Raw genomic sequence first — 14,041 nt, forward strand, 5'->3', positions numbered from 1 at the left:
CGCACGTTTAGGTGGCTCTAACTATGTGTGAGGTCAAAAGGCGGTGCTATAGAAACCCATTGGATTCCTGGAAATTGGAAATTAATATATGCAGAAGGGATGCCGAAGGGATAAAGTCAGTGTGGCACCCAAGGGCAGTTTTGGGGTCCTCTGCCTTGCTCAAGGGTAGCTAGGAATAAAACATTTCCAAACTTCCTTAGTATTTTGGTCCACGGTGGGGCTCCAACCTCCAATGCACTGGATTCACAGGTGGTCCGAGGCGGGACCTTACACGCTTACGCCCTCCATTATGAAGTAATGATCAGATTTGTACCTTAACCTCATCATCATAATCAACCCTGAAGACGGCAATGAGCAGATAAAAATTGCTTCCTATTACAATCACGAGTGACACAGTGACAGTCGACGGGTGAGTGTTGACGGCAAGGAGGTGAGAGTAAAGTGAGCTCGGGTGGAGGGTAAAGTGCGGTTGTGTGGCGTAGTTATCCGCATCCGGCACAAGCTCCGGGAGATGATGCGTCAGCACTCCATTCATGTTTCTCCAGTTTTCCACTATAGAACAGAATGTGAATAGTGAGCCCGCATTCTTGACTGGTATGTAGAGCATTTTTTATTATTATTTTTTGCTTCTTTAAATCCCCTTAGGCCAGGTGACAGGAACATGTTTAAAATAAGAGTGCAGTGGGACAACAGGAGCAAACTGGTTTTCAAGCGATGCCTCTCTAAAAAAGGTCTGAGTGTTTTGAGCTCACCCAACTACCTCAGGACACTGCAGAGAGGGGGGGAGAGAGAGATTGAGCGAGAGAAAGCGATTGAGCGAGCGAGCATTCCAAGCTTGCTCACTCTCTCTCTTTAGCTGCTACAACCCATCCTTTCCACATCGACGCTACTGTTAACGTCACGCCTGGAAGCCCTTCTTGCACCCTGCGCTCACTTCGCCTGCCTCACTGCTGTCTCCCCTGGTCGGACTCCGCGTCCGAGAGGAGGCGCTGATCGGCGCCACAAAAGGAGGGGTGGTTTGAGTAGAAGAAAAAAGAGGACTGGAAGGCAAGAGGATAAAAGAACAGAAAGGAGAAACTGCGCACCACCCCTCCTCCTTCTGAACTCACCCCTCCACCCTCGATCAACACCACCACTCCTTTGGACGCTCCCCCCTCCTCTCCGACTTGCAGCCTCCATCCCGCCCCCCCGCTTGAAGAAATTGACGGATTATTGGGAAGTGCGCGGGAGGCAGGCTGCAGCTGCTGCTTTGTGCGCTTGGCAGGGATGGTGCGCGTGCGTCCGCAATTTGCCGCACGGCCGCAGTGTGCGACAACTTGATGAGAGGAGACGTGGGGATAAGGACGGCGGGAAAAAGTCGGGAGCCGCGCTGAGCCTTGTGAACCCCTGCCGAGCGCGCAGGAAAAGAGACGGGGGGGTGGGGGGGGGGGGAAATCAAGTGCAAACGATGCCACATTGAAGAGGGACAGAGAGAAGAGCTATCAAACTGACCAACCGACCAAATGATTGACCACTGAAAAGTGGGCACAGGAATACAAAGAGGAGGAGGTGGGGGGGTGGGATTCTTTTTTTTTTTTCTTTTTTTTTTTTATCCCCGGGTTGTCAATCTCTCCTCCGGAGCACCGCAAACAAACAAGCAAAGAACGCTGCAAAAAGGGACTGTGGAATTCTCTTTCAGCCTTTTTGTTTGGTCCCATCTGACTCTTTTGGACAATTGTGTCAAAAGACCAGTGCTATGGAAACCTGGATCAGGTGTCCATCTAGAGGATCAACTGTCCGATTCCAAGGACAAGCAAGGCAAGAGGAGCTGACTGCCAGAAGCCAGCAGTGGAGCACCGCTTCTTTGGGAGCCTGAGTGGATTCCTATGTACAATCTTTTTTTTTTTGTTATTGTTGTTGCTCAAGAGACAAATCATAAAGGGCCTTTGAATCTTTTGGATTGGATGTATGGATTTACAAAAGGGCTCATCCTGGTTTAGCAGGGCAGTTGTTAAAAGGCTTTTGTTGCTGCTCGGGGATATACGTGCGTCTCAAGTTAGTGCCTCAGCTCGTTGTGAGGGAGGCTATACATCTGAGTTCAAGGACCTGTAATGTTAACTTGAGGTAGGTGTCTAGTGTTACAACCCCTCTTTGCATCAGTTTGCAACACCCTCCCTTCTTGACTTTGTAATATGGCTTTTGGTTGCTTAATTTACTACTATGTCCTTCTCATACATGTTGCAGAACAGTCAGCCCCCACTTCCCATTCCCCACACCCCGAAGCACAGATCATGGGAATACATTATTAACTAAAGATAGTCAAAAGTCTCCTTCCTTTTCCAGTATGTCCCCTGTCCATCTTCAGTTTCTTTATCCCTACTGAATCTGGTCCCCGTATTACTAAAGCCAGTTAACCATCTCTTCTTCCTGTACCCAAAGCCCCCCCCCCCACACACCACCAGCCCCCCAGATGATGCTGAATTATGAATGTGCCACATCATGAGTCTCCTGGGGAGGGTAGCTGCGCATCTTGCCAGGAAAGCCGCCCTACTCTGTGTAGTGTTCCTGATGGCACGAGCATGGAGCAGTGCCTCCCTGGCCTTAGGGGCGGCAGCATCACAAGGACCCCAGGGCTGTCCCCCACAGTGCTCTTGCAGTAATCAGCAGGGGAAGGTGGTGTGCACAAGACGGGGCCTCACTCGCGTGCCCCCGGGCATACCGGCCAACACGCGACACCTCAATCTGATGGAAAACGCCATTGAGGCGGTGCAGGCTGACTCATTCCGGCACCTGCACCACCTTGAGGTGCTCCAGCTTGGGCGGAATGCCATTCGGCAGGTTGAGGTGGGCGCGTTTAATGGACTTACTAGCCTCAACACCCTAGAGCTGTTTGACAACCGGCTGACGGTGGTACCCAGCGGGGCCTTTGAGTACCTGTCAAAACTAAGAGAACTGTGGCTGAGGAACAACCCCATTGAGAGCATTCCTTCCTACGCCTTTAACCGGGTGCCATCCTTGATGCGACTGGACCTTGGCGAGTTGCGGAAACTGGAGTACATCTCAGAAGGAGCTTTTGAAGGTCTACAAAATCTCAAGTACCTCAACTTGGGCATGTGCAACATCAGGGGGGATATGCCAAACATGAGTCCCCTCAAGGGTCTGGAGGAGCTGGAGATCTCTGAAAATCACTTCCCTGTGATAAGGCCGAGCTCCTTTCAAGGCCTGAACTCACTGAAAAAGCTATGGGTGATGAACTCACAGATAACCGTGATAGAACGCAATGCCTTTGATGACTTACAGTCACTGGTGGAGCTTAATCTTGCCCATAATAACCTGAGCGCTGTGCCCCACGATCTGTTCTCCCCGCTCAGGTACCTGGTGGAGCTTCATCTCCATCATAATCCTTGGAACTGTGGCTGCGATGCTGTATGGTTAGCACGCTGGCTAAGGGAATACATCCCCACAAACTCAACTTGCTGCGGACGCTGCCACTCACCTGCCAACATGAGAGGTCGACAGCTTGTGGAGGTAGACCGAGGCGAGGTGGCTGCAATGCAGTGTTCCGCTCCGTTCATTGCGGATGCACCAAGGGATTTTAACATCTCGGCTGGGAGAGTTGCTGAGCTTCGGTGTCGCACAGCCCAGATGTCTTCAGTACGCTGGCTCCTACCTAATGGGACTATCCTGACTCACGCCTCCAGTCATCTGAGGATATCGGTACTCAACGACGGCACCTTAAATTTCTCAAATGTCCTAGCTATTGACACTGGCACGTACACCTGCATGGTATCCAATGCAGCTGGGAAGTCCAATGCTTCGGCCTACCTCAACGTGAGTGCAGCTGAGCTCAACACATCCAACTTGAGCTACTTCACAACTGTGACAGTGGAAGTCTTGGGCCCGACCACAGAGATGCCCAAACCCAAGAAGACCACAACCACATCTGCTGCTACGGCGGTGGCCGGCGTAGCGGGAGGAGGTCTGGGCCTTGGAATAACCACCACAACTGCCTCACCCTCTGTCTTTCAGCCAGTGTTCATCTCCACACCAACTGTGTTGCTACAAAGCACAGACAGCCCACCAGGTGCGGCGAAGCCATCTGCCGTGCCCGGACTCAAAGGGGCCACCGGAAAGCCTGGCAAATCTGGTCCGAGTCTGGATGAGGTCATGAAAACCACCAAGATCATAATTGGTTGCTTTGTGGCAGTAACGCTGATGGCTGCCGTGATGCTCATTGCCTTCTACAAACTGAGAAAGCGCCACCAGCAGAGGAGTACCGTGGCAGCTGCTCGAACCGTGGAGATCATCCAGGTCGATGAAGAGGACCTTCCGCCACCAGCTTCTGCAGCTCAAGAGACGGCTCTAACGCTACCTGAAATTAGGGACCATAATAGCATACACAAACTGGACTATCTGAGTCACAAGACGGACTACAGCTATCACAAACCAAAGGCTGAATACAAACCTCAGCCTGATTTCACCCTTCACAAGCCGAAAGCAGCGTATACGACGTACAAGCCCAACATGGACTTCCATGGCCACAAGTCTGTCCCAGACTACAGCACTCACAAATCCACACCAGATTTTAGCCTGCACAGACCAAAGCTTGACTACAGCCCATTTAGACAGGACTACAACACTCACAAACCCAAAGCAGAAAACAGCCCATTCAAACCGGACTTCGGGACTCACCCAAAAGCAAGAACAGACTACAGCCCATTCAAATCAGACTACAGCACTCATCCGAGGCAAAAGATTGACTTCAGCCCATTTAAAAGAGATTACAGTACCCAACCAAAATCCAAACATGACTACAGCCCATTACGATCTGACTACAACACTCAGTATAAACACAAGGTTGAGCATAGCCCCTTCAACCACGACTTTGGAACTCATCCGAGACCTAAACCGGATTATAGTCCATTCAAGCCTGGCTACAGCACTCAGCCGAAACCCAAAACGGACTACAGTGTCCAGAAATGTAAACCTGACAGCAACTACAAACCCAAGGATCCTTATAACGCTTTCAAGGCAGACTTCAGTCCGCACAAAGCGGACTTCGGCGCCTTTAAATCGGGATTCAGTCCCCATGCTCAGAGACCTAAAATGGATTACAGTCCACACAAAGTGGACTACAGCCCCCATAAAATGGACTTCAGCACCATGAAACCGAAATACAACACCTATAAACCGAGTGGCCACGGGGCCAAATGGACCGAGAACAACGTGGGCAATTCTTTGCCTCGAACCTTGCCCAGCACCATCACAGCATTGGCAGAGCCCTTTGTCATTAAAACTCATACCAAGGAGAAAGTACAGGAGACTCAGATTTAAAAAAGCTAAGATGGCCCACCCTTAGGCCCCTGCTGTTGCCCCCAAGCCACACCCCTTATCCTTTTCCCAATTAAATCATGCAATAGAATGCACAATGAAAATAAATTGACAGAAACTACTATTTTGTACAGAGCAGACGCAAAGACTGACAAGTTCTTGTTGTACATGCTTATAAATAAACATATATATATATGGGCACATTAAAACTACCATGGGCTGGTGACAGAGAAACATATATTAAAAAGAAAATCAAACTATTTTCTAACTTGTAACTTCTATTTAAAATAATACGTTGTTTAAGAGGCTGTCTTGACTTTGACAAATGAGGGTCGTGTTTAAAAAAAAAAAAAAAAAAAAAAAAAAAAAAAAAAAAAAAAGACAACGGGGTTTGGGCATTCTGTGTGATTTTTACACCATGCTACAGAGAGTGCAGTGATAAGGGGAAATATTTATACAGAAAAGTCCGTTTAACAAAAAAAATAAAAAAAAAATTAAAAAGTCAACATTGATCTTTACAGGTTTATCTTGTAAAAGCACTCAGAATTTGTACCGTGCCAAATGTTATAAATGCAATAAAAAGAATTTTTGTAACAAACAAACAAAGGTAATATGCTGTAGTTTCCTGTTCTCCTGGTGTGTTTCTGTAAAGTTCAGCCAATTGCTGTAGATACTGCAGCAAGATGCAGCGGTATTGCTTTTAACCCTGTGTATGCTGAATGAGGAAGACGTAATTTACAGCGCAGAGGTCCCATGCTGCTATTCCCACCCCACCCCCCAATTACTACGTTGTTGACATTACAGCTTGAAGCCATAGTGCTTTATCAGGCTGGTCAACAGATTATTAGAATCGTACAATGATATAATCAAAGGTGAATGAATGGCAATCATTGCAACGGTAACTGAATTGTTCACCCGCGACTGATGAAGCGAACCTCTTCCATGGTTAGGGATTTAAGAGCTGATGTAATTCCACATCAACGAGTAAAAGGTGATAAATTGGGGTGAAAGCGACTGAAATGCGAAGACCTCCTCTTGCCTGGAAAATATAGATCAATTTCACTTTTCATTGCACATCCAGCTGTTGTGCCTTTATCAATCAGCATTGGTAGGGGATGTGTGTGTGTGTGTGTGTGTGTGTGTGTGTGTGTGTGTGTGTGGTGGGTGGTGGCTACACAGATTAGCGCCTGACAAAGTGCAATAACATGCAACATACGTGGTGGTCTGCAGTTTGTTTTATTCATTCACAAAACAGCAGGAAGGATAAGCTAAATGGCCACTTAAACAGAGAAAATACAGCTATAAAACAAGCGAGTGAGAATGTTTCAGTGTCTTGGGTCTGAATGTGGAGATCAGCTTTTGTTTTCCTTTCCTTAGAAGGGCGGATCTCCTGGGAGCAGACACCTCAAAAATCAGATTTACTTCAGGCTATTCTTTTCCTTTCAATATCTAATTTCTGAGCATATCCTGATGAATTTTAAAATGTTTGATGAACAAATAGGTAAAGAACATCAAAAGTCAATCTAACTTTCTTTGATTTATCTGCATGGTGGTAAACGTTTGGACACCCCTGGTCTCCATCCGTGTGGAAGATGACAGAATATTACTGAAGACTTAATTGTCACTATAAATGTTGATAAAGTAAATAAACAAGAGATGCATCAAATGGGGCATTTATCATCAAAACCACAGGCCTGCGTGTCAGACTGCTGGTTGTAGTAGTAGTGTATGTAGATGACAAGTTTAGATAACCGGACTGACAAGGAATGGAGTGTTTGGAGTAGGGGGTGGTGGTGGCATACCTGCAGTCTCTCGCCCGTCGCATTATAACGTGAAAGACAGTGTTGTGGTTAGCTTAGGGCCTTTAATAATATCCCGAGAGAGGGAGAGTGATGTGTGTGTTTGTGTGGCATAGCACTTGAACTCTGGAGTTTGTGTTCTCATCTGTCAGAATGGGAAAAATAGGAAGGAACTGGATGTTCCGGCACAGGAAGGCTTGTGGCGTCAGTGGAGGACCGCGTGATAATAACACCGAGGGGGGTCTGCTTTAATACCAAAGGGCTGCGGCTTAATTAGTAGGTTGTCAGATGTGAGCTCCACTTCCCACTAATAATTGTCATTGGACTGTGGGGAGAGAGGTGGGGGTTGTAAGCCCACCGCAGTGCAGCATCCGCTCGCTCGGCCCAACAAAAATCACTTATAGTGACATTGACGAAGTCTTTGCTCGCCGTTTCTGGCTTTGTGTTGATGAGTCAGCCTGCGTTTTAAATATTTGAGCGCATTCTGCAAACGCCACAGCCTGTCAGCATTTCACTGGGGCAAGATTTAAAAAAAAAAATAAAATAAATGAATAAAAACATTTTCTCCACCGACTCATGCTCAAGTAAATCGATTGTTTAGTTCATGTATGTATATTGGTCTCAAACTGGTAATGTTACCATAAATGACGATCAATGTGCAAATTGCATCAGCGCATTCCGGCTCATAATAGCATGACGTCCTTTCATGTGTGTGCTATAAAAGGCCTCTTGTCATACTCATCAGTTAACGCGGCCGCGGGGTCATCCGTCAGCCAATGGGCTCGCCTGTTACTGAAGGGCACGTCTCCTTGGGAAACACTCCACTCCATCTCTCCCTCCTCTTTCTTTTTTCTTTTTTTCTTCCCCCCTCCCATCCTCTTCTCGTCCAGTCTGTTTATTAGCTATCATGAAAGAGGAAGTAAATGGAGGATGTATGAAGTTACATGAATGGAACTGTAGAGATAAAAGATCAAAGAGCAAAAAGATGATTTATTTAAAAAAATTAAAAAAATAAAAAAGAACAGGTGCAGCAAAAGGGAGGCAGAAAAGGGAGAGCAACGGGCCAGGGAAAAGGAAGCGAGCGGCGCAAATGTGATGCAAGAGTGCCAGCTACAGATGGAACGGGGGATATGAACGCCAGGGCCATGTGGCCACCACGGGAGGAGGATGATGGCGAGGAGGGGGGAGGGCAGGTGGTGGATGTGAACTGCTGATACCAGTAATGGACAGGACCACTGGGAGTAGTTAAGGAATGGGACGGGGGGGTGGGGGGGGGGGGGGTCAGAGAGAATATGAAGGTTGGAGGTTCGTGAGGTCAGCACAAACACGACTGGGGGGGACTATCACTGGCAAAATTAATGCACCTGCACGTGTGATTTTCTTTTGGTGGACGAGGACTCGATTTAACAATACAAAGCATTTCAATAGCAGCAAATAAACATTAGAAATGACAACCAAGTCTGGTGATGGGGGTGCGCCAGATAAAAAGTGGAATGGTGAGCTGTTATAATAATTTCACAGTTACATTGCGTTTTTTTCAATTATTTTTTTTTTTCTTTACAAGGACGGCTTAAAACAGGGTTTCTGTGGTGTGCGTGCGCCTTTGGGGGTGCAGCGGACAGTGGAATAGTGCTGTGGTATACTAATTACACATTTACCGGTACTACTTATTAATTTTAAGGACCACTTTAAAACAGGGTTGGCAAAATGAGGTGGTGGGGGTATGCGAGCACCATCAAGGAGTGAATAAAATTAAGTGTAACAGCTGCCTGGTATCATAACTTCATACTAACATTGTTTTTTTAATTTCTTTGTTTTATTATTTCTTGTTTTGTTTTGTTTTTTTATTACAAGGACAGCTTTACACAAGATTTCCATAACTGTGGTGTGAAATCCAGAGGACCAAAAAAAACCCTTCCATGGGGTGGACTAGATTAAATATGTAATATCAGCCTGGAATTGGAACTACACATTTATTTATTCATTTTACAAGGACAGCTTTAAACAACATTTCCCAAATCCTGAGTGTACGCGAGCACCTTCCATGGGGTGCGCTAAAAGAAATGTGTAATGGTGGTCTAGTGTAATAATTAGTTATACATTCAAATTATTTTTACAAAATGATGGGTTACTATGGGGTATTTTTAAGATTGTGTGCACCGACTGCAGCGGCATGCTTCAAATATTGGAATAATCAGCATTTTAACTGCCTGTTTCAATGTTGCCATGCATAAAAAAAAGAGCTGGTAAGTAAGCGAGCAAGCAAAGACCCAAAATGAGCATCTCGACAATTGGACGACACTCGGCTCCTGACTATATTTAAGGGCGAGAGCACGTACACTGTGACTGGCCAGTCTGCTAGTGCAGCAGGCTATTCTGAGCAGGCCTGGGAGCGTGTTGCGTAGTGAGTCAACATGAGTCAGGGCCATCCAGCGAGTGCGCTTTGGACCTCATGTCAAACGAAGGCCCCGGACGGCGTTCAGTGGAATTCATGTCGGGATATTGTTTCATACAATCGCGGCACCCTGGTGACAGTATTATGGTTCCAACATAAGTTTCAAGGTTACGAATGGTGCGATACGAACAGGTTTGCTGCGCGGCGCAAGAATAAGTCGTCACGAAGCACAAGAAGACACTTTCAGTTGCCGTATTGAGTGTTTTATATTTTAAGGTTTAATATTTATGGCTAATTTTGTCATCCAAATATTTACTGTAATTTTGACTAATACGATGTTAGCGTAGGCTAATGATTACAGCGTGTTCCAATGTGTATTTAAAACAGCATAACTTTGCATTAGGAATGTTTGCTAACTTAATGCCAACACACAATGCAAAACGCCACAGATGGGCCAACAAGTAGCATTGATGTCGCCGCGTTCAAGCAACAGACCACAAGTGGTAGCAACACATGCAGACAGACAATATAACAACAGTCACAGTAATATATTCTTTATCAGCTGCTAAAAACGACTATTATTACTGCAGTTGTGAGCAGTTGAGCAGCAACCAGCTGTTCTTCGTGTATATCAGTACATCTATTATACTGCCCCATGGTGGCCAAGGCACGCACTTCAGAAGAGCCACAAAATGAATTCCTCATGATGCACAAACAGATTAATTCTTTGCATTTAACTATGTTTTTACAAAGTACAATACTATACAGTGCTTTAGATTTAAGTCGTGAGTCAGAAGACCTTGTACATTTTGTGTGTTCCCTTTCTTGCAAGGAAAAAACTAGGAAAAAAGGAGTTCAGAACATTTAAACACTTCCATCCATACATCAATTTTTCATTGCGCTTGTCCTAATTAGGGTAGCAGCTGAGCCTGAGTGTTCAATGAAGCTAATGTGTGTGTTTTTGGAATGTGGGAGGAAACCCGGAGAAAGCCCACACAAGCAGGCAACCTCCACACAGGAAAAAGGCCAGAGCAGAGATTCCAACTCCAAACCTTAGAACTGTGAGGCAGACATGCTACTTGTAGAGATATTTCCATGCCATGAGAAATATAATATATTTTTAAATGAACAATTTACCGTTCATTTTTTGGGCCAAATAATGCTCGTCGTCCTGCATTTAAACAGGAATCTGTTGACGGTTCAACCACTCGAGTATGTTAACACCCCGCCAGGAAGATTTGTATTGCTCTGTTCACAGGTGAAAAACATCATCCGTGCTTTTGCGCGACCAGAGACGATGGGAGGGTTGGGCACTCTCTTTTTACGAGGCCGTCCGGCGGGCTGAGGCCAAGTTTGCATCATAAATCACACCCAGCGCAAGCGAGAGAGAGCGGCAAATGGGGCATATGTGCGGAAGCGAGAGGGGGGGTAACGCTGATTAAGATGCAAACACACAAGCGGGGCGGGGGAAAAATAAGAAAGTTATTGGCTGTAAACTTCACTGCATTTCTTTTTAGATTTATTGCCCATTAGAAATCATAACCACAGGGCTAAAAATACAACTCAGCGGACACAAGTAGCCTCACATCTTTTTTGTGCCACTACCAATTAAAGAAACTTGGAGTAACGAGCTCAAAGAATGCTGTTCAACTTTGTGTATTATATGTGTTTGCGGGGGAAAAAATAAGGAGATTTGTTTTCCGTTGAGTGAGCAGGAAGAGTTCTAGACGACTGTTCTGGGGGGATTTCATCTTTTCTCACAGAGGAACAAATGTCTGGCTGCAGACATTTGGGGGATTGAGCAGGGGTGGAATTGGGGTGATAAAACGGCTCCCTGCATTTCTGCAGATGTTGAGGAAAAGGCAGCAGGTAAAAAAAGAGCACAGTAAACGAATCGACAAATCCACGTTATTTATGATTTTCCCTGTGAGCAGGACCGAGCAACACAAGGGCAAAAAAGCAAGCGAAATATTGCCACTTTGGATAGGTTCTAATAGTCGCGTGACACCAGCTCGACTTAGAAAGTTGACCGTGTTGACGCTATGCTAATGCTGAGCACGGCAAGCGATGAAAGGCAATGTCAACATGAAAGAGGCAACGAGCTGCGTTGGATCACTCGCAAATTTGCATGTCAGGACAGAAAATTATTCAGGCGCTGCGGCAAACGCATGTAAATAAGAGCGTATCAAGGCTGAACGAGTTGTCGAATCAATATTTATTATTAATTAGCATCTGCATAAGAGCTGGAACAAAGTATTGATACAGTTGTCCTTTATTGATGAAAGGTACATCAATAGTGACGTATCGTAGGTTGTTTTCTTCCATTATATTCAATATTGCGCAATTGTTGTAACGGTTTTGTTGGAAAACTATCACTGGAATTTCGTATTCATGAGTTACCTCTAATTTAATGTTTTTCTGTATCTGTATATGAAATGTGATAATGGACATACTGCTACCTTGAAACAGACTAAGCTAAAAGTTTCATCTTTTAAAACCTCAAAGGGAATTCTGCATCAAAGAGGCTTCAGCGGGTGAAAAAAAAAATAAATAATTGAACTGCAAAGACTTGTTAGATGTCTTAAAAGCCGATATGTAGGGAGGACTAAAAGCAAGGGGAGGAAGGGAATCAATTAAATTTCCTAAAACAAAAGTAATCCGGAAAGATCCGGGTAAATTGGTGGGCTTTGTTTCGCGAAATGATTCATGTAGTTTTTGAGGTGCGTGTGATACATTTCTATAAAAAGCAACATGCTATAAATTTGGGAAACTCTGGATAAGACCAGAAAATCATCAATGGTACATCAAATTTAAGCATATAAAATCATTTGAAGAAATACAATATCTGTCAAAAATACTAATTTTACCAAGAAAATGTAGTCTGATGAATTACTGATGAACTCCATGAAAGCAGGTTTTTGAAAGAGTGGTTATACAATTATTATTTTTTTCTTACAACCCAAAGTTCGCATAAGTTAGCGTTGCATGACTCAGTAAAAAAAAATAAAGCGAATCCTGAAATAACCCTTTAACGCAGCCGCTCAGGCAATCTTCTGTCTGAAGCGAGCCGCGGCCCTTTTCAGAGTATAAAAGCCCACATTCTTTGAATGAGCCAATTTTCCTGAAGGGACAAGCGCTCCATCGGGGCGGGCCGGCACAGAGCAGATGATTTTATAAAGATGTCGACACCGAAAACAGAATCAACTGTTGGGGGGGGAGCAGGAGAGTAGACTTGGCAAGCGCTTGGCCTCCCACTCGCTTGGCAGCGCAGGCACAAACTGTTTGCTCACAGCAGTACATGCGTCCATTAGTATTGTTCCAGGAGATAACTTGCTGTGCGCGCTTTAAGAGTCACTCTTCCACCAAATGTGGTGAAACTGGTGGCGAAGTAGCAGATGAACAATACGGTGGCAAATATATGGAAGTGAGTAGGGATACAAAAATAAAATTAATCATTATAGCTTATCATTTGCAATACAACTACATCAAATATTGTCACTGTCTGACTTTATCATGTCATTTGGTGGCTCTCCATATTATCCAAAATGTCCTTTTTGAAAATGCTCTTATAAAATCTAAATTATTCTAAATATGAAAAAAGTTCAATAAAAAGTTATGATGTAGCGTTAAAAAAAAAATGAAATGAAAAATCTGACTACTTTGTAACACCCCTAGTATCTGGACACACACCTGATGTTCATCTGACTTTACTTTTATAATAAAATAAAACAAATAATAATCCCTTCATCTGTCACTTCTGACAGATTGTTTATCACTCGGTCGGTATATTGTTGGAAAACTATGGCAGTATCGTTATAACGAGTTACTCAACAATTTCTGGCCGTGTGAGCAAGAGTGTCGGGTTTTTAAGAGCTTTACGGACGGTGGGCATCATGGAAGAACCACGATAAGCTCGCAAAACCTTGGCTGGAGTTGAATCGAACAGTCTGTTAGAATTTCACTGTAACGTCGGAAGCAAATTAGTCTGGATTCCACGAAGTGTCGATTGATGAAAGTGGTGACGATTACCACAATTAAATGTAGGTCTTCGCGGCAGAGCGAAGCAAACGCCACAGTGCCCCTGCCAGCGTTTCATGGCACCGCCCATGCATACACCCCTGTGCACTGAGCCAGCCGAAGGGGTTTTTAAAGAAAGCACATTTCTCCAGTCTGTCTCCCACTGCTGCTGTTATCATTATTTTAATTCAAAGCGCACAACCCAATCTCCTGATGTTTTTTTATTTGTGAAAAGACTTTGCCAGGCTTCTCCTTCTCTTTATGTTCCAGGCTCTCCTCTGGGAAAACACAAGGAAAGAGAGGTTGGAAGATGCCGGGCGGGGCTGTGGGGTTGGGACGGAGAGTTGCTGATCCCTGACACAGTTGTCGAGATAGCAGCCACGTCTTATAAAGAAAGGAAAGGAGATGCTGAGATGGGCGCAGGATTGAGGACAGGGATGCTGTGCTAAACTGGTCAAGGATTACCGCCTTTAAAATCTTTCCTCGTCGCAGACTTCATTATTATTTATTCTTATCTGTC

The 14,041-nt window shown here is 45.0% G+C and overlaps 2 protein-coding genes across 2 annotated transcripts in view; one reads left to right on the forward strand and one right to left on the reverse strand.

Annotated features, from left to right (window-relative positions):
* The window catches only part of snd1 (staphylococcal nuclease and tudor domain containing 1), a 107,949-nt gene that overhangs the window by 51,888 nt on the left and 42,020 nt on the right, over positions 1-14,041 (reverse strand). The gene's annotated exons all lie outside the window — the stretch shown is intronic.
* Positions 1,601-5,881, forward strand: lrrc4.1 (leucine rich repeat containing 4.1). The gene has a single exon (XM_061667359.1). It carries the CDS (start codon positions 2,467-2,469, stop codon positions 5,311-5,313), a length of 2,847 nt encoding a protein of 948 aa, XP_061523343.1. The 5' UTR covers positions 1,601-2,466; the 3' UTR covers positions 5,314-5,881.

The sequence above is a fragment of the Phycodurus eques genome, chromosome 22, assembly GCF_024500275.1.
Source record: "Phycodurus eques isolate BA_2022a chromosome 22, UOR_Pequ_1.1, whole genome shotgun sequence".
Lineage (NCBI taxonomy): Eukaryota > Metazoa > Chordata > Actinopteri > Syngnathiformes > Syngnathidae > Phycodurus > Phycodurus eques.